Source organism: Apodemus sylvaticus, chromosome 16 (genome assembly GCF_947179515.1).
Source record: "Apodemus sylvaticus chromosome 16, mApoSyl1.1, whole genome shotgun sequence".
Taxonomy (NCBI): domain Eukaryota; kingdom Metazoa; phylum Chordata; class Mammalia; order Rodentia; family Muridae; genus Apodemus; species Apodemus sylvaticus.
This window is the reverse complement of record NC_067487.1, coordinates 80,503,678-80,524,470: the sequence shown is the minus strand read 5'-3', so window position 1 is coordinate 80,524,470 and position 20,793 is coordinate 80,503,678. Positions and strand designations below refer to the sequence as shown.

General features: G+C 41.1%; 1 protein-coding gene across 1 annotated transcript in view; it reads right to left on the bottom strand.

Moving 5' to 3' along the window:
• Window positions 1-20,793, bottom strand: part of Adgrv1 (adhesion G protein-coupled receptor V1) — a 535,393-nt gene that overhangs the window by 9,355 nt on the left and 505,245 nt on the right. The window contains exon 91 of the mRNA XM_052159654.1: window positions 2,655-2,843. Within this exon, the coding sequence (XP_052015614.1) occupies window positions 2,655-2,843 (189 nt within the window). The remainder of the gene's footprint in view (window positions 1-2,654; window positions 2,844-20,793) is intronic.

Genomic DNA, 20,793 nt, shown 5'->3' with positions numbered 1-20,793 from the left:
AATTTATGCATATCCATCCTTGGTTTCTGATTAAATGATCAAAAAGAGTTCTGTCCTGAGATGATTAAATGTATTCCTGTCTTTCTAGGTTACTGGCAAACCAGGTTAGTGGAAAATGAGCCCTCAACCCTTCTCTCTGTGGCCTTCCCTGCTCCTGATGGCCTTTTAGATGTCGCCCACAGTCTCTCCTGACAGCTGGATCAAGGCCAATTTTGAGCCTCCAAGGAATGCAGACAGACTTTAAGCTATGCAGTTGTGCAACACCCCAGAGGCACACTAGAGAAATGGCTCCAGCCCAGGAACAGACAGTCACAGCTGTTACTTTCTGATGCGAGGTATGCTGGGAGACTGCAGGGACACTTCATGCTGAGAAAAGTAAGCCAGGGACCTTAGAGAAGGTGAAACCTCAAGATGATTGTCACCAAGGATCTAAGCATCTAGAACTTTCTTCAGTGACAGAAATACTTCCTATACTCCAATACTCTCCAATACTGCTGCTTCTGAGCACATTTGTCTGTGAAACATTTACAGTGTGGTTGGGTGAATGACAGTCTAGATCTGTAATGTTGGTCACTTTAATTCAGCCACACACAGCTGAAAGAAAGTTCAAAAAACACGTCAAACTGAAATGGATATTAAATTGGCAACCATCCAAGAAGAACAATGGCTCTTAAAATATTCATGTTGGTTTTGGTCACTCATTATGATAAAATAACTCAGTTTTAAGAGCATCTGGCATATAAACACAGTGCTAACTTTCAATATATTTCACAGTAGTAAAGACATTTCTTTTCTTTTTCAAAAATCCTGAAGATTTATTTATCTTTATTTTATGTGTATGGCTGTATTGCTTGTTTGCATTTATGTGTGCTGTGCGCATGCCTGGTCCCAACAGAGACCAGAGACAACAGATCCCAGGACCTCAGGTTATAAATGCTTGTGAGCCACCAGGTAGGTGCTGGGAACCGAAGCTGGTTGTCTGTAAGAGCAGGAAGTGCTTTTAATTGCTGAGTCACATCTCTGGCTCTGGCACATCTCAAATTTTTAAAGACCCTTCTTAACTTAATCATATTACTGTTACAATCCATTCTTTTAAATCAAAACCTTTCCTTTTCTCCTACCTATATCCCTGACAACCACTTATCTACCTTATGTTTATCCATTATGAGTTAATAATTCTTTATAGTAAAACTGTCTTATTCAAATCAAAAGGCTATATACAGTAATGACATTGTAATCATTTCCTTAATGTTTAGGCTGACAGAAATTAGAGTACCTCCTACATTGCAAAGAAGACAAAAAGTATTGTTGGGAGAAAAGATTATCTATCTATCTATCTATCTATCTATCTATCTATCTATCTATCTATCACTTATTTCTGTCTACCAATTACAACTCTTTTCTCATTAATCAATTAATTAATTAACTTTAAATCCTGATTACAGCTTTCCATACTTCCTCTCTCCCTCTAGTTCTGCCCCCTCTTCTTCCCTCCCCTGTCCTCTCTCCCTTTCTTCTGAGAGAAGGGGAGGCCTCCCATGGATATAAACGCACCTTGGCATATCAAGTAGCAGTAGGATTAGGTGCATCGTCTCATGTTGTGGCTAGACATGGCAGCACAGTTAGGGGAAAGGGATCCAAAGGCAGGCAACAGAGTCAGAGATAATTTCTGTCCTCTGTTAGGAATCCCACATGAAGACCAAGATGAGAAGATGTGGTATATTTACACAATAGAATATTATTCAACTATTAAAACAATGACAAAATTTGCGAGTACATGGATGGAACTATCACATCTCTATTTAGCACCCATCTCAGAGTTACCCATCATTATCTATTTATCTAGCCATCTATCATCCTATCAATATGTCCTCTTCAAGAAAGTTTCTTAATTTCATGCCAATATGTTTTATAAAAAGGCAAAACAAATATTCTTTTCTGTGCCTGCCTTCTTCATAGGAATGACTGCTCAGCACATCCCTGACCTGAACAATTATGAGGGCTGTGCATTATGGCCTCTTCTTTGACAGATCTAACCAGGTATGCTTTTTAGTTTAAATAGTGGCCCTCCTGAGATGTTGCCAAAAGTCAGGGGTGGAGGGCATATGAGTCAGACTCAGGAAATCTAACTTGTATGGACAGAATAATATAGTCAGCAGTGGGAGGTAGATTTTATGGAGGAAATCCTGCCTAGATTCTCCAGGAGGGACACAAAACACTCTCTGAGCTTGTGGTTTAGAATGCTCGATCGTGCTGAAATCGAAAAGAGTCAATGCTTGTTTTCTTCTCTTTGTGGGGATTGAAGAAGTGTCAGTGGGACACGCAAATAAAGCCAGCCAGCCGTGAGTGTGATCTTAGGAAGAATAGTATCTTACAAGAGCATTTCTTAGACATATTGATATCTCTGTCACATCAACTTGGGAATTCTGAAGGTTTCTGAAGGAAATGATGCATTGTTCCCTGATTTCTCAGTATAAATGGCTAGTCCAAATCACTCACAGGACATAAAAACCATAATTACGATACCTCAAATAATACTGCATAGGGGAATGGACCTAGAAGTCCATCACTAACCTCTGTCTTACACTCAGAATGAGAGGGAGGGCTGGTCAGGAGGTGAGGGAGGAAAGACAGAGGTAGAGGCAGAAGCATACCTCGTCCATAGCATTGATGAGGTTCTGGGTAGACTTGTTGATCTCTCCAGCTGGAGGTATTCCGCTCCCAGGAGTGAAGAAGGCTGTGCTGGGTCCTGGGTGACCATTCATTTCCACTGTGTAGCTGGCCTTCATAGGGCAACACGTTTGGTTGTGTAAAATGAAATAAACCACAAAAACATAAAGTCCCTATAAAAAGGAAAAAACCCATTAGTAAGTATGCCACAGGCTCTCTGGCCAGCTCAGCTGAAGCACAAACACAGCGTCAAGTCCATCTGACCATCTTCAGGAGGCTCTGGACTTATGCTTGCAGTCAGGTAGGGGTCACTGCCAGCTCAAAGTCACTAAAGGCTCATCAGCGCTGCTTAGGAAGTGCTTAGGAACTGAGAAAGTTCATCAGTGTGGACTCTCGCTACTCATTTTTTCCTAATATATAAGTAACTCTGTGCCTTCCTAATACATGAAAACAAATTATAGAAATTTATTAATGAGCTGTATACATCTAGATGTATACACTTAGAAAGCAAACAACCTGTCCTCTAAAAAGTGACTGCTTTTATTCATCTGTCTCAATGTCTACTTAGGTGACACGGCATTCACGCATCTTGTGTGGGTCTGGAGAGAGATGGCCGACTGACACTTGACACCCCATGCGCCTCTCCCCTACTTACCCTACTTGTACCAACTCACTACACAGGGACTCTGCCGACTGCTTAAGAGTTGCTTCTCCAGAAAAGTTACACAAGAGCAACAAACCTCTCTGCATTCTTCAAAAGCCATTAGCCCTTCAGATTCCTCACCACATACCCAGGCTCTTGATAATCACTCTGCTTCCGTCACAAAGGGACACTGCTATTCTGTTTGCATTCTGCTCAGTACACCCTTCTTCCCGAGTGTTTCCCACACGTGCTGTACTGTTTGGCTACTGTTCAAAACCTGGTGATTCTGACAGTTTCATTTAGACACTAAGACACCTTAAATTGTGTGTGTGTGTGTGTGTGTGTGAGTGTTTACATTTCTTGGTGTTCAAAATTTGAATGCAAATAAGAATCTGTCACTAAAATTCGGAATCCACAAAGATAAAAAGCTCAGATAAAGACACTCAGCTAATTAAAGAATAAATAGAATTAATGTAAAAAAAATTGTCTAAAAACATAAACAAGTATCAGCATTTGTAAAATTTGGAGTCCCATGGTTCCTATCATCTCTAAAGGACTGCAGCAGTTGAAATTGCACCAGATGTACAAATGCACCTGAACTGTCTATTGACAGGTAGAAATAGTGCTTCTTAGGAACCAGCATGACGCAGCAGTCAGAAGCAACTTTGACATACAGGAACTGAGTGGACCAGGTGCTATGCGAGACATGACTGTCCTTGGAAGAGTGTGAGAGCCCTTCTTTTCTCCTGAGTGACACCTTCTCGGCTAGTCTCTATAACTAAGAACATGCTAAAAAAGCACTGTTGTGCATGATAAACATACAAAACCAAAACAAGACAAAACTCACTGCTGTAGCCATCACATAGAGTAGGCAGAAACACACATTTCCCTTTGAGTTAGGCTTGTCTGTTCTTTTGGAGAGCATATTAATATTCCAAATGATGTAGGCCCAGTGAATTGGTTTCAAGTACAAATGATACTGTGCACATTAACAGAAACAAAGTCTTCCTGAAAACACCCGTGCTCATCCAACATTTTTTCTTATACAACTAACTTTTCACATGACTGTGACCTAATTACATTGGCCACAGCAATAGACAAAACAGGAAAAATAATTAAAGTGTCAGCCTTAAACATTGTGCAAATGTTCCTGATTTATTTCAGGGTCACCGTAGGTGTTGAGATGTGTCAGGTTAAAGGCTGGATAAGGAAATGAAGCCTGTGCTTTAAAGCCCATCTCGAAGAACCATCTGTTAAAACTCTGCAGTCTTGCTCCTGCTTGGTTTCATATCCAGCCTTTCGTGTGCCAGGAAACAGTCTGCCTGCTGAACATAGCTACACTCAAAAACTTCATTGTTTTTCTTCTTAAAAGTATAGCAGGATACAGCAAATATTTTGAGACCTTTAGATGTGCCCCAGGAAACAAAAATGTGGTTAAAATAAAAAGGAAGGAATGTTTAAATGCAGATTATGCTTAAATTGACTCTTGCTTGGTCTGGGCCAAGCTGTGCAAATATAGAAAGGGGGCCTGCATTATCCAAAGTAGTCAGCTGTGGAGGTTTCTGACCTCAGAGCAAAAACAAGTTCCCCTTCCAAGTACTGCACGCTGTGTGCAGGATCCTGCTACAGTGTTGTTATGTGCAGCAATTTCAACAGAGCACCTAGATTCTTGGTTTGTAGAATGCTGCATGCACACAGTCTATATTTCCAGGCCCCCAGACACAAGGATGAAGCAAGCATTCATGGCTCTCAGACTGCCTGCAAATAAAACAAGGTTTGATCCCCACCAAGCATCAGGTTGGTGCACACCAGCTAGCTGTGCTTCCTGTCATTTACAGATGGAAGGCTTACTGGGAAGCCATTGTGTCTGTGAGTTGCTGTTTTGCTTATTTTCATGGTCCTCCTATAACCATGAAAATGCTTCTAAGTCTTTAACTTACAGTTGGACTGACTATAAAATTAAGGTCCATTCTGTATTTCTTTTGGCCCAGGAATAGAAACTTATTAGACAATGTTCTGTCAACCACAAATTAAATCATCCATAGTTTAAAGCATTATACTTGCTCATAACTCTATTTTTAAAGAATTATTTATTATTAGCTTGCTTATTGTTTTCTATTTGTTATTATTTATTTGCTTACATGATTTTCTTTGCATTGCATGCATGCAGAAACCCATAGAGGCTCGTGGCTCCCTTAGAGCTGTAGTCACAGGGGCACGGGGGCTTGAGTTGCCTTGTGGGTGGGAGGGAGCTGAAGCAGGTCTAACCACAGAGACAGGTCTCTATCACGCTCAACGCTCAGCGTCAGTCAGCGGGAAGCAAGCAAATGGAGATCAGCTGTTCTCTCCATCACGTCTGTCAGTCCCGTGCCTCAGCTCACAAGTTTAACAAGAAAGTGGCAAGACAGAACTGGCTAAAACTGGAGGTGGAACGTGGCTTGGCTGTGTTGGACTCTCTTCTGAGATCTTCCTCCAATTTCATCAAGCTATAAAGGCTCCTGGCTGAGGGACACTTCAGGCCTTCAGAGGTGGGGCAGGACAAGGTGGCATCATCAGAATTAAGCTCTCTTAAGCTTAAACATTTGCTTATTTTAAAGAAATCTATTCAATCGCAAGTTCTTAGAAAGTAAGAGGAAATTCTTAGCGCTCTTAGTTACATTTTGTTTGTTCATAATATAGTGATTTGTGCCTTGGGTATTCAGGGCTTCAGGGCTAATTAATATCCACTTATCAGAGATTGCATTCCATATGTATTCTTTTGTGATTGGGTTATCTCACTTAGGATGATATTTTCCAGATCAAAACAAATTTTGTGAATTCATTGTTTCTAATTGCTGAGTAGTATTCCATTGTGTAAATATACCACATTTTCTGTATCCATTCCTCCTTTGAGGGGCATCTGGGTTCTTTCCAGCTTCTGGCTATTATAAATAAGGCTGCTATGAACATAATGGAGCATGTGTCTTTATTGCATGCCAGGGAATCCTCTGGATATATGCCCAGGAGAGGTATAGCAGGGTCCTTCAGAAGTGTCATGTCCAGTTTTCTGAGGAACTGCCAGACTGATTTCCAAAGTGGTTGTACCATCTTACAGCCCCACCAGCAGTGGAGGAGTGTTCCTCTTTCTCCACATCCTCGCCAACACCTGCTATCTTCTGAGTTTTTGACCTTAGCCATTCTGACTGGTGTAAGGTGAAATCTCAGGGTTGTTTTGCTCTGCATTTCCCTAATGACTAATGATGTTGAGCACTTCTTAAGGTGCCTCTCGGCCATCTGAATTTCTTCAGGTAAAATTTTTTTGTTTAGATCTGTACCCCATTTTTAATAGGGTTATTTGTTTCCCTGGGATCTAACTTCTTGAGTTCTTTGTATATATTGGATATTAGCCCTCTATCAGATGTAGAGTTGGTGAATATCCTTTCCCAATTTGATGGTTGCCATTTTGTCCTTTTAACAGTGTCCTTTGCCTTACAGAAACTTTGTAATTTTATGAGGTCCCATTTGTCAATTCTTGATCTTAGAGCATAAGCTATTGGTGATCTGTTCCTGAACTTTTCCCCTGTGCCCATGTCCTCAAGGGTTTTCCCCAGTTTCTTTTCTATTAGTTTCAGTGTGTCTGGTTTTACATGAAGGTCCTTGATCCACTTGGAGTGAAGTTTAGTACATGGAGATAAGAATGGATCAATTCACATTCTTCTGCATATGCTGACCTCCAATTGAACCAGCATCATTTGTTGAAACATAAGGCGGTCAAGGGGATACAAATTGGAAAGGAAGAAGTCAAATTATCACTATTTGCAGATGACATGATAGTCTACTTAAGTGACCAGAAAACCTCCACCAGTGAACTCCTACAGCTGATAAACAACTTCAGCAAAGTGGCTGGTTATAAAATCAACTCAAGCAAATCAGTTGCCTTCCTATACTCAAAGGCTGAGAAAGAAATTAGGAAATGACACCCTTCACAGTAGCCACAAACAATATAAAGAATCTTGGTGTGACTCTAACCAAAGAAGTGAAAGATCTATACGACAAGAACTTCAGATCTCTGAAGAAGGAAATCGAAGAAGATCTCAGAAAATGGAAAAATCTGCCATGCTCGTGGATCGGCAGGATTAATATAGTTAAAATGGCCATCTTGCCAAAAGCAATCTACAGATTCAACACAATCCCCATCAAAATCCCAACTCAGTTCTTCACAGAGTTAGAAAAAGCAATTCTCAAATTCATCTGGAATAACAAAAAACCCAGGATAGCTAAAACTATTCTCAACAACAAAAGAAATTCTGGGGAAATCAGTATCCCTGACTTCAAGCAATACTACAGAGCAATAGTGTTAAAAACTGCATGGTATTGGCACAGTGACAGACAAGTGGACCAATGGAATAGAACTGAAGATCCAGAAATGAATCCACACACCAATGGTCACTTGATCTTCGACAAAGGAGCCAAAAACATCCAGTGGAAAAAGGATAGCCTTTTCTCCCTCTGATCCTTTATAACCATAGCTGGACTGACTCGGGAGTGGTTTGACAAGGTTCTTCTCCAGGGTAGAGTTTTCTGCCTAGCGGGCACAGGCAGACCCTGTTTTCCCCGGGGTGGGGGGTGGGGGTAGGGGTGGGGGTGGAGGATCGCGAGGTCAGGTTTGGGACACGGGCCTGGGCTCCTCTGGTGGATGACTCTTGGGGCTGCTGCTTTGGGCTAACCTTCAGTCTCTGCTCCTTCTGCTGGGGCTAGCTTAGCTCCTTTCTGCAGTTACTTTTCTCCAAAGCCTTTCTGTTTTGGCTCCTCCCTTGGCAGACAGCAGAAGCCACTGCGAGCCCTTCCTTCTGGTTTGGAACTGTTCTAGGGTCTGACCTGCTGCATTTTGAATCACCGGTCACATGGCAGCAAGGCAGATAGACTTTGGGCCAATGACAAAATTGGAAAGACAAGTACAGGGTTTCTATGTGTGTGTGTGTGTGCGTGTGTGTGTGTGTGTGTGTGTGTGTGTGTGTGTGTGTGTGAGAGAGAGAGAGAGAGAGGGGGGGGGGAGAGAAGGGAGAGAGAGAAAGAGAGAAGTAGGAATCTCATCTTTAATTTCTTCATTTTAAAGTCCTTAAGTTGCATTTTTCAGTTGATCTTCTTAGTTTATACTTTAAATAAGATCTGCAGTTTAATCTGCATAGCCAACAGAGAAAGGAAGCCTGAGTTCATTCTGAGGACTGTCGGTTGGTCAGGGTACCTGCTGCCTAGAGATTTAGAGGGCAGTTATTACTCAAACACTTCTCACATGGCCGACTATGTACTGGGGGCTCCGTCGACTTCTATGGAAATGCCTTCTCATTTAAGGGACCTTTAGTTCAGAACTCACACAGGGAAGAGGAAGTTAGCTGGTTTCAGTCATGTCTGGCTCTAGTGAATGGCAGGACTAAACTCAAGAGCTCTAGACAGGTGTCTAGCTGAGGATCCCATTACGTTTTCCTAAAGTCACATGAACACAAACAGCTGATGTCACAAAGCCCAGGCGTCCTGGATTGGAAGTTTCCAAGATGCAAATCACACTGGGTGGGAGGATGGAGGGAGGGGCAGGTAACAGGCGAACTCACAGCGACAGAAAGCAGCTCTAACCTGGGAGGAACAGTGAAGGGCAGGAGTAATGTGTCCTCTACTCTGTCCCCCAGGGACGCACCGCGTGACAGATTACCCAGTCCTGAGTGGTCATCCTTACATACACACAGGAGCAGCACTAAAGGAACTCAGCCGCTTGGATTTATAAATGCATCTATCTCTAGATATGTAAAAATAATTAAAGAATAACAATGAATTTTAGTGTGATTGGGGAGGACACTGGAGGATCTGGAATGAGGAGAAGGAAAGGTAGAAATGATATAAATATAGTAGTCGGGTATAAAGTTCTTGAAACTCCTAGAAGCCTAATCTTTATTAATGGAAGGCAGAGGAGGTGTGGAACCAGATGGGAAGGGGAGTGGGGAAGGACTGGGAGGGGTAGAGGGATGGAAAACTGTAGTCAAGATATATTTTATGAGAAAAGTGTGTTTTTAATAAATGACAAAAATAAAAACACTATAAAGTTCTAAATTCACATTTGGTATAAGCCCTTTTTATATTAATAATCATTATCAGTTTTTTTTTTTTTTTTTTTTTTTTTTTTTTTTTTAGACAGGGCTTCTCTGTGTAGTTCTGGAACTCATGCTGTAGACTATGCTGGCCTTGAACTCCATCTGTCTCTCTTCCTCTACCCATGCACCCACCCACTCCCACCTCCCCTCCCTTGATTCCCCTACACTGGGGCATCTATTGAACCTTCAAAGGACCAAAAGTCTAGGCTAACCTGGAAATCGCTGTGTAGCCCATATGGGCTTCAAACTTATAGTCCTCCCATCTCAGCCTCCAAAGTGCTGGGATTACAGTCATCGTGAACACAGCCTAAACCTTTTAAACAGAGCTTTCATTATCATCCTTTAGGTTGCCATCTTGAAAGCAGGGCCTTAAAAGTTAGTGTACTGGTTCTTACTTAATCATTCTGTGGAGGAACCTCAACTAGACAGTGGCAGGGGACCTAAGAAGCGACTCAATGTGAAGATGAGTCAGGAAACTGAATGACCTGGTGCCAGTGGAGATGCCAGAGGAGAGATCAGTTGATGTGAAAGCAAACTAAACTGCTTGCATGTTTGAAGTGAAAATATGTAACATTATAAGTACCAGACTGGAGGAGAGGGGAGTAAGGAAGGTGAGAAGTCTACGTGTGGAAGACAGCTGTGTGGTAGATACACAAGCTGTACGGGTGTGAGGTGCATGAAGAGTGTTTGTTTCGTTTTTAAAAACACTGCACAGACTAAAGAGCAGAGTGCTCAAGACTAAACATCTTGAGAGCATGCAGGAAGAATGACCAGAAAAGCGAGAGAAGAACTGCTAGCAAGTCAGAGCAGAAGACAGCCACCGGTGTGTGGCAGAAGCAAGGAGAGTGTGTTCTGCAGGCATGACATATTTTGTGTTGTCAAAAACAGACACAGACGACAACGCAAATGGCATTTTTTTAGGTGCAACTGGTAGAACACAGTGACCACAGAGAGGCTGATGACAGGTGACAAAGCATACAATGCATCCATCAGAAGGTATCTTTAGGCGAGAAGGGTATCCTGACTCATGATCTCAGATCCTTCAGTGCTGTGTCTCAGGGGGCAGCTGTGGGAAGGCTCCACTCTCGTCAACACTACCAACTTTTGCCATTCTTTTTCCTATTCAAAGAAAAAGGCTGTATAGTTCAGAGTTCAAGTCCATGAAACAGCCAAAGGAATGAGGAACTCCATCTGAAGGGAAACAGTGAAACCATGCTGTGCATCACCGGTTCCCTGTGCTGCAAGAGCACTATGGACATATCCTTCCAGAAATGTTAACCTCCTCTGACAGAAATGCCCCATATTGAATTGCTCAGTGTTACAGTGGTGACTGATTCCCATCATGTAAGCTGCTGAGGCTGTAAATCATATCTAGCCTGGGTTTCTAAATCCTTTATATTGCTTTGTAAAGGAAAGGAATCCTATAAATGAGTATTAAAGAAATGGATTTTCCTTACAGAAACTTTGTAATTTATTTGTCAATTCTTGCTCTTAGAGCATACGCTATTGGTGTTCTGTTCAGAAACTTTCTCCCTGTACCGATGTCTTCAAGGGTCTTCCCCAGTTTCTTTTCTATTAGCTTCAGAGTGTCTGGCTTTATGTGGAGGTCCTTGATCCATTTGGATTTGAGCTTAGTACAAGGAGACAAGGATGGATCAATTCGCATTCTTCTGCATGCTGACCTCCAGTTGAACCAGCACCATTTGTTGAAAAGGCTATCTTTTTTCCATTGGATGTTTTCAGCCTCTTTGTCGAGGATCAAGTGGCCATAGGTGTGCGGGTTCATTTCTGGATCTTCAATCCTGTTCCATTGATCCTCCTGTCTGTCACTGTACCAATACCATGCAGTTTTTAACACTATTGCTCTGTAGTATTGCTTGAGGTCAGGGATATTGATTCCCCCAGATTTTCTTTTGTTGCTGAGAATAGTTTTAGCTATCCTGGGTTTTTTGTTGTTCCAGATGAATTTGATAATTGCTCTTTCTAACTCTGTGAAGAATTGAGTTGGGATTTTGATGGGTATTGCATTGAATCTGTATAGTGCTTTAGGCAAAATGGCCATTTTAACTATATTGATTCTACCGATCCATGAGCATGGGAGGTTTTCCCATTTTTTGAGGTCTTCTTCCATTTCCTTCTTCAGAGTCTTGAAGTTCTTGTCATACAGATCTTTCACATGTTTGGTAAGAGTCACCCCAAGATACTTTATACTGTTTGTGGCTATTGTGAAGGGGGTCATTTCCCTAATTTCTTTCTCAGCCTGCTTATCCTTTGAGTATAGGAAGGCCACTGATTTGCTTGAGTTGATTTTATAACCTGCCACTTTGCTGAAGTTGTTTATCAGCTGTAGGAGCTCTCTAGTGGAGTTCTTTGGGTCACTTAGGTAGACAATCATGTCGTCTGCAAATAATGATAGTTTGACTTCTTCCTTTCGGCAACCAACAAATTGGGAAAAGATCTTCACCAATCCTGCATCAGATAGAGGGCTAATATCCAATATATATAAAGAACTCAAGAAGTTAGACTCCAGAAAACCAAACAACCCTATTAAAAAATGGGGTACAGAGTTAAACAAAGAATTCTCACCTGAAGAACTTCGGATGGCAGAGAAGCATCTTAAAAAATGCTCAACTTCATTAGTCATTAGGGAAATGCAAATCAAAACAACCCTAAGATTTCATCTTACACCAGTCAGAATGGCTAAGATTAAAAATTCAGGAGACAGCAGGTGTTGGAGAGGGTGTGGAGAAAGAGGAACACTCCTCCACTGCTGGTGGGGTTGCAAATTGGTACAACCACTCTGGAAAGCAGTCTGGCGATTCCTCCGAAAACTGGGCACCTCACTTCCAGAAGATCCTGCTATACCACTCCTGGGCATATACCCAGAAGACTCCCCACCATGTAATAAGGATACATGTTCTACTATGTTCATAGCAGCCCTATTTATAATTGCCAGATGCTGGAAAGAACCCAGGTAACCCTCAACAGAAGAGTGGATGCAAAAAATGTGGTATATCTACACAATGGAGTACTATTCAGCCATTAGAAACAACGAATTCTTGAAATTCTTAGGCAAATGGATGGAGCTAGAGAATATCATACTCAGTGAGGTAACCCAGACTCAAAAGGTGAATCATGGTATGCACTCACTAATAAGTGGATATTAACCTAGAAAACTGGAATATCCAAAACATAATCCACACATCAAATGAGGTACAAGAAGAAAGGAGGAGTGGCCCCTGGTTCTGGAAAGACTCAGTGAAACAGTATTCAGCAAAACCAGAACGGGGAAGTGGGAAGGGGTGGATGGGAGGACAGGGGAAGAGAAGGGGGCTTACGGGACTTTCGGGGAGTGGGGGGGCTAGAAAAGGGGAAATCATTTGAAATGTAAATAAATTATATCGAATAAAAAAAATTAAAAAAAAAAGAAATGGATTTTCTTACAGTATGGTTAATTAAATATCAAAGATAACTTACAGCTTTGCTTTTTAGCCATTCCCATATGATTCAGAGGGAACACAATGATTAACTCTAGCAGGTTTTTAACACAGCATGGCTGCCATAACAGGCATGTTTATAGCCTCAGAGAAAAAGCTGACCAGGTCAATTGCCAAGGTCCAAAACGTTTCATCAGTAGCTAAATATTCCTTACACTATGACCTTGTAGATGCCATACTTAGAGATGTCATATAAAATAGGCATAAACAATAACTTCCAATTAATAATATTGTGCGCATATTATATTATGGGGATATTATTTGCTACCAACTTAATAAGCTGACATCTGATGACAAATTATTTAGTAGGGACAAATAACAAGATATCTTTTTTTGTCCCAATTTCCTTATTAGTGAAACAAAGATTCTATAGATGCTTTATAGGGTACTTACTAGCAGAACTTGAAGAAATCATACATATTTTATTAAAAAATATAAATATTTGAGGCAAACTAAAGTTATGCTTATTGACAAAAAGGAAACAGGAAGAAAATACAGAGTCCAAAAGACTTTTTTAAAGAGTAAATCTTAACACTCAGAAGTAAGTATTCAATCTTGGCTTAAAACTACAATTTCTGTGGATTTTCTGAAACCCATTAATTATGCGAGGCTCTTGTGTAAGCATTAAACAATAATAAATTAGACAGAAGGTTGGATTTATAGCTAAGAAATTACTAGGGTGACCTTGGATTCTACTTTGTCTCTGACCATGCTGGTTTGCTTCTGACTCTTTAGTACAACCAATTTAAGTTTATCCCCAACTAGCTTATAAATAAATGAGATTCTGACTATAGTTATTTTGGCTTTGACAGTTACCCCTAATCTAATCTTTTAACTGCTGGCCTGTCTGCCTCCCCAGGGGTGTTACCCAGATACTCGCTGTTTCTCCTGGCCAATTGCTCATGGTCCATCTCCCCTTGTGACTGCTGCTTCTCTCCTTCTGTCTCTCTATTCTCCCTTCCTCTCTTTCCCTCAACCAGGTCACTCCAAACCCACCTCCCTCTACTCCCTCCAGTAATTGGCTGTAGATAATTTTATTTAACCAATAATTTTAAATCAAGGAACAAGGTTTACATAACAAAAGCCTGTAAATATGGAAATTTACTCCTAGGCCTAGACCTTCCCTTCAGATACAGAATTTAGCATTACAGTTCATAGCAACAGACCAAGTCTCAACACTCCCTAGTTGGTGTGCTAAGCCAGCATCTTTCTTCATATCATTACCACAACCCCTCACAACCCCCCACAACCCCCTCACCAACCACATACATGCTATCTATGCTGTCCCAGTTCAGGCACTACACTGGCCAAATGCTTCCCTGCCCCACTTTAAACAAAACCCACATTTTGGCCAGGTTCCTTCACTTGGAAATGATCTACAACTTAAATTCTCTACTATCAGTCTTTATTCAGCCACTGAGTTAACATGCAATCGCTGACTATCCACCTGTAGAATTTGGTAAGCAGTGAATAGAACGAAAATTGACCCAATGGGCATGAAGGCTTGCTTTTGGTTAAGCTTAAAAAACCCAGAGAGCAAGAACTTGTGAAGAAATTCAAAGCTTTGCAGACTCAGCGACTGCTCAAATGTGCAATACATGTTTCATGTTTTCTCAGAAATGGTACAATCCTTGAATTGGGGTTCTCTCTTCGGCATCTGTTGCCATGGCAAATTCTAAGTAAATAGGGAACCAGGTTTGTAAGTACAGTTGTTATAAGTTGTTATAAGTTAATGACTTGGAACAAAGTCACGTATAGGTATGTGTGGGCATTTGTGGGTGTGCATGTGTGTATATGTGGCATGCTCATGCATGTATGGACTTAAGACCTCCAAGACTACACTGAAAAGCATGCCGTATTCAACAATTGTGTCCTTTTAATGTTTTAACATATATATGTAAGGCAATAATTATATGTAATGAAAGCAAATTTCTAAAATTAAAGAGTTAAAGCCTTCATTCAAATTTTGGGTTCCTTTACAAAGTCTTGAAGTCTTTCATGCACAGAGCAGTTCATGATTGAATTCAATGTTGCTAACCATATTGGAGAATGCATATTTTACAAACTTACACTCAGGTTGTCATTATAGGGAAAATAAAACAGGGAGATGCTATAGAACTCTGAGTATTTTCAGACAACAATAATCCTTAAAATGTGAGAAAACATTTTAGATTTCTATGAAGAAATGTCTATATAGCTGATGAGAACAAGACATCCATACATTTATACACTATTTCTTTTGTTTTTTAAAAGTTTTCTTATTGGATATTTTCTTTATTTACATTTCAAATGTTATCCCCATTCCTGGTTTCCTCCCTCCTGGAAACCCCCTTATACTATCCTGCCTCCCCCTGCATCTATGAGGGTGTTTCTCCACCCAACCCACTCCCATCTCTAGGCCCTCAGTTCTAAACTGGTGTATCTATTGAGCCTTCATAGACCAAGGACCTCTTTTCTCATTGATTCATGACAAGGCAATCCTCTGCTACATATGCAGCCAGAGCCATGCATACTGCTTGGTTGATGGTTTAGTCCCTGGGAGCTCGGGGGGTGGGGGGGTTGGTCTGGTTGGTTGATATGAGGTTGCATACCCATTCAGCTCCTTCAGTCCTTTCTCTAACTCCTCCATTGGGGACCCACACTCAGTCCAACTGTTGGCTTCAAGCATCCACCTCTGTATTCTCTGTATTTGTAAGGTTCTGGAAGGGCCTTTATGGAGACAGCCATATCAGGCTCCTTTCAGCAAGCATTTTTTTGGCATCCACAATAGTGTTGGGGTTTGATGACTGTGTCTGGGATGAATCCCCAGGTGGGACAGTCTCTGGATGACCTTTTCTTCAGTCTCTGATCTACACTTTATCTCAATATTTGCTTCCATGAATATTTTGTTCCCCCTCTCAGAAGAACCGGAGCACCCGTAATTTGATCTTCCTTCTTCTTGAGCTTCATGTGGTCTGTGAATTATATCTTGGGTATTCCAAACTTCTAGGATAATATCCACTTCTCAGTGAATGTATACCATGTGTGTTCTTTTGTGATTGGGTTACCTTAGTCAGGATGATATTTTCTAGTTCCATCAATTTCCTGCTGTCTCCTCCTCTTGGTTGTATTTGCTTCTTTTTGTTCTAGAGCTTTCAGGTGTACTGTTAAGCTGCTAGTGTGTGCTCTCTCAAGTTTCTTTTTGGAAGCACTCAGAGCTATGACTTTTCATCTTAGAACTGCTTTCATTGTGTCCCATAAGTTTGGGTATGTTGTGCCTTAATTTTCATTAAATTCCAAAAAGTCTGTGATTTCTTTCCTTATTTTTTCCTTGACGAAGTTATCATTGAGTAGAGCATTGTTCAGCTTCTATGTGTATGTGGGCTTTCTATTAATTTTGTTGCTATTGAAGACCAGCTTTAATCCGTAATGATCTGATAGGAGGCATGGGATTATTTCAATCTTCTTATATCTGTTGAGGTCTGTTTTGTGACCGATTATATGGTCAATTTTGGAGAAGGTACCATGAGGTGTTAAGAAGAAGGTATATATTTTTTTGATTTAGGGTGAAATATTCTATAGATATTTGCTATATCCATTTGTTCCCAAACTTTAGTTAGTTTCACTGTGTCTCTGTTTAGTTTGTGTTTCCCTGATCTGTCAATTGATGAGAGTGGGTATTGAAGTCCCCCCACAATTATTGTGTGAGGAACAATGCGTGCTTTGAGCTTTAGTAAGGTTTCTTTTATGGACGTGGGTGCCCTTGCATTTGGTGCATAGATGTTCAGAATTGAGAGTTCTTCTTGATAGATTATTCCTTTGATGAATATAAAGTGTCTTTCCGTGTTGTCTTTTTTTATGACTTTTGAATGAAAGTCGATTTTATCCGATATTAGAATTGCTACTCCAGCTTGTTTCCTGGGAACATTTGCTTGGAAATTTGTTTTCTAGCCCTTAACTCTGAGGTAGTGTTTGTCTTTGACACTGAAGTGCATTTCCTGAACGCAGCAAAATTCTGGGTCCTATTTACATATCCAGTCTGTTAGTCTATGTCTTTTTCTTAGGGAGTTGAGTCCATTAATGTTAAGACATATTAAGTGCCAATGATTGTTGCTTCCTGTTATTTTTGATGTCATATTTATGTTCATGTGGTTATCTTCTTTTGGGTTTGTTGAAAGAAGATAACTTTCTCGATTGTTCTAGGGTGTAGTTTCGCTCCTTGTGCTGGTGTTTTCCATCTATTATCTTTTGTAGGGCTGGATTTGTGGCAAGATATTGTGTAAATTTGTTTTTGTCATGGAATATCTTGGTTTCTCCATCTATGGTGATTGAGAGTTTTGCTGGGTATAGTGTAGTCTGGGCTGACATTTGTGTTCTCTTAGAGTCTGGATGAGATCTTCCCAGTCTTCTAGCTTTCATAGCCTCTTATTATAAGTCTAGCGAATTCTGACAGTTCTGCCTTTATATGTTACTTGACCTTTTTTCCTTACTGCTTTTAATATTCTTTCTTTATTTAGTGCATTTGGTGTTTTGATTATTATGTGATAGGAGGAATTTCTTTTCTGGTCCAATCTATTTGGAGTTCTGTAGGCTTCTTGTATGTTCATGGGCATCTCTTTAGTTAGGTAAGAGAAGTTTTCTTCTATGATTTTGTTGAAGATATTTACTGGCCTTTTAATCTGGAAATCTTTGCTCTTGTCTATACATATAATCCTTAGGTTTGGTCTTCTCATTTTGTCCTGGATTTCCTGGATGTTTTGGGTCAGGAAATTTTTGCTTTTGCATTTTCTTTGACTGTTGTGTCAATGTTTTCTATGATATCTTCTGCACCTGAGATTCTCTCTTCTATCTCTTTTAGTTTCTTGGTGATACTTGCATCTATGACTCATGATTTCTTTCCTAGATTTTCTATCTCCAGGGTTGACTCCCTTTGTAATTTCTTTATTAATTCTACTTCCATTTTTAGAACCTGGATGGTTTTGCTCTGTTCCTTCACTTTTTTGTTTGTGTTTTCCTGTAATTCTTTAAGGTATTTTTGTGTGTCCTCTTTAAGGATCTATTTACCTGTGTTCTCCTATATTTCTTTAAGTGAGTTATGTCCTTTCTGAAGTCCTCTATCAGCATCATAAGCTATTTATTTTAAATCCAAATCTTGCTTTTCTGGTATGTTGGGGTATCCAGGACTTGATGTTGTGGGAGAACTGGCTTTGGATGATGCCATGTTGCCTTGGTTTCTGTTGGTAATGTTCTTGGGTTTTCCTTTTACTATGTGATTATCTCTGGTGTTAGGTGGTCTTGCTGTCTCTGACTGTGGCTTGTCTGTCTTGGAAGCCTGTGTATTAGTACTCTTGGGAGACAAGTTCTTTCTGGGAGGAATTTAGATATGAAGAGCTGTGGTACCGCTTCAGTTCAGGGGTGCAGACAGAAACCAGAAGGATCCTGTCCCCAGCCAATCCTTGGTTCCTGTGCCTTGATGGCTCTGATCAGGTCTTGACTCTTCTAGACAGAGCCAGTGTCAGACTGACTCTCTGATTTTTATGAAGTTAGAAATCAAAGTTTGATGTGGAAAACCCCTAGGTTGTTAATGTTCTTCTGTTTAAGGAGAACCTTATACTTTGTGCAGGCCAATTAAAGCTGACTGGAGGCAGTTCATTATCTGTCAGCTTGCTGCCTCTGGCCTTCCTAGCAGGTTCTCCCTCATATTTCATGAAGATCAAGGAAATGACATTTTTCCAACTTTGCCTTTTACAAATTTTCTACATTGGACTTCCTTTTTTCCTTTAAAAAAGTCAGAGTTGTTTTTAAAATTCTTTGACCCTCTTTTTGAGCCTGGAACCAACCCCAGCTCCCAGGGTGGCCTCAAATGAGTCAAAAGATGTCAAGTCTTTTTTGTGGCAGATCTGAGGTGGGAGGAGGAGAGGATGGACTCTTGGTCCTATTCTGGACCAGAAGAGAACACAGAGCTTCAAATGCCTCAGAAACACAGCCTCAGTGCAGGGACCAATGCACTTATCCTTTACAGATAGGGAGAAGGAACACGTCAGTGCAAGTCAGGCCAGAAACAGCTTTGCAGTGCTTCCTGGAACCCTGTGTATATGAGACAGGCAGCATGAGCTATGGGGCACAGGGGTGACAAGGAAAGCAGAAGTGGTGTGTATGGAGGGCAGCAGATGCCCACCCTCAATTCTCAGTAAGAAAAGGCCTTGGAAACCAAGAGTGCGAGACTGGCTGACCACAGCAGGAAGGCAACACAGACAGAGCCCCTACCTGACTCAGTGCCATCCTTTCAACAGGCTACTGGGAATCCCTGCCCAAAATAGCCGGGGAGTCCAGAGTCCAAGATGGAGACACCAGGCTATTTTTGTTGCAAGAAGAAGTCAAGTTATCAGATAAAGACATGATATACATTAAAAGAACCCCTCGCCCCACCCTAAACCCCACAGCTCATGTCTGTGTCTCTTTTTCATGGTGTGAGAGAGTCAGAGCCAGAAGTCTTCAGAGCCAAGCCAGGACCTGTACTTTTGGCTCCATCTGAGCTCAGCTCCGAAATGTGCAGAGTTTAGGTCAAAGGCAATCCTGCCTTTCTAGGGATGTCTGTCCTGTCTTCTTTCTTCCCTCTTCCTCATCTCCTCCTCTTCCTCCTCTTGTTTCTCCTGCTCTCTCTCCTCTCCCTCCCTCTTTCCCCACATCTGTTTTATGTGTTTTCTTTTCTCTTTAGTGCCCCCACCCCCCCAGAGAAAAAGGGAAAAGATGACCTCAGGCAAACCTGAGCTACAGGCTCATGTGATTAAAGTTGTTCATTTACTCCTGACTTGAAAAGGAAAGGAAGATGAAACCTGCTCCAAAGAGAAAGAGGTTTGTGTCTGGAAAAGTTGCTCAAGTTGTAGTACGCAGCAACTGGTTAAAATTGCCAAATTGTCTCTTTAGTTTCTACAGAAATGTCAAATGTTGCTCTTTTGCTTCTATAAAGGTCAGTATGGTTTAAAGTGAAAAAGCAAAACAAAACAAAAACAAACTTGGGCCACTGACTTGTTACTGAATTTGAGAAGTGTTTTGTTTACTAGTAAAATAAATCTAAGAATGTTTCTATGGCTCCCAACCCCAGAAAGACAATCTTACAATGCAGTTAATGACTTTCTGTTCCTTTCCTTGTCTCTCAGGATCCTTCCTATGACAGACAGATGTCACAGCGGCCTGTTTCTAATTACTGTGTGCACACAAACTGAAGAGAAAGCACAGAGATGCTGGCGTGGCAGGCGGGCTGTGATCTTCCCCTTAGGCTTTCCTACCCCTTACACAGTTTTGAGCAGATTATAACTGTGGAAATTCAGTTGTTAACAAATGCATCTCAAAGTGGCATTTTCCAAATGTAACCAGGAGAGAAGTCAGCTCCTTTTTATAACTGGCAAGGCATCCCTGAGCAGACATCTTAATGTGCACACCCAGAAGGAGGAGAGAAAGTACAATTGTTCAAGCCACTGCTGGTCACGAGCACTGCTTGCTCTAGGCACAGGATATTGCGACCTCACACCTCTTTCCATAAAAATGAAGTGGAAATGCCCGGCATGAGCAAGGCACAGAGGTCAATTTCAAGGACAACGGAGAATAAAAAAACAAAGTAAATAAGCAAGCATGATTTAACAGTGCGAAGCAACACATATCTGTTGAATTGCCTCTTCTAGTCTGCTTACTAATTCTGAGTGTACAGGCCAGGGCATGGCTGTCATCACTGACACAACACCTGGCAGTGACATTTTATGCAGAAGTTCCTCTTCAATGGCCCCTGTCCCTGCGCTAGTCCCTTTCCTTCTCCCTCCCTTCTCCAAAATCCCAGCTTGCGTCCTTGTGTTTAACTAACAGCGAATGCACACGGGTGTCACAG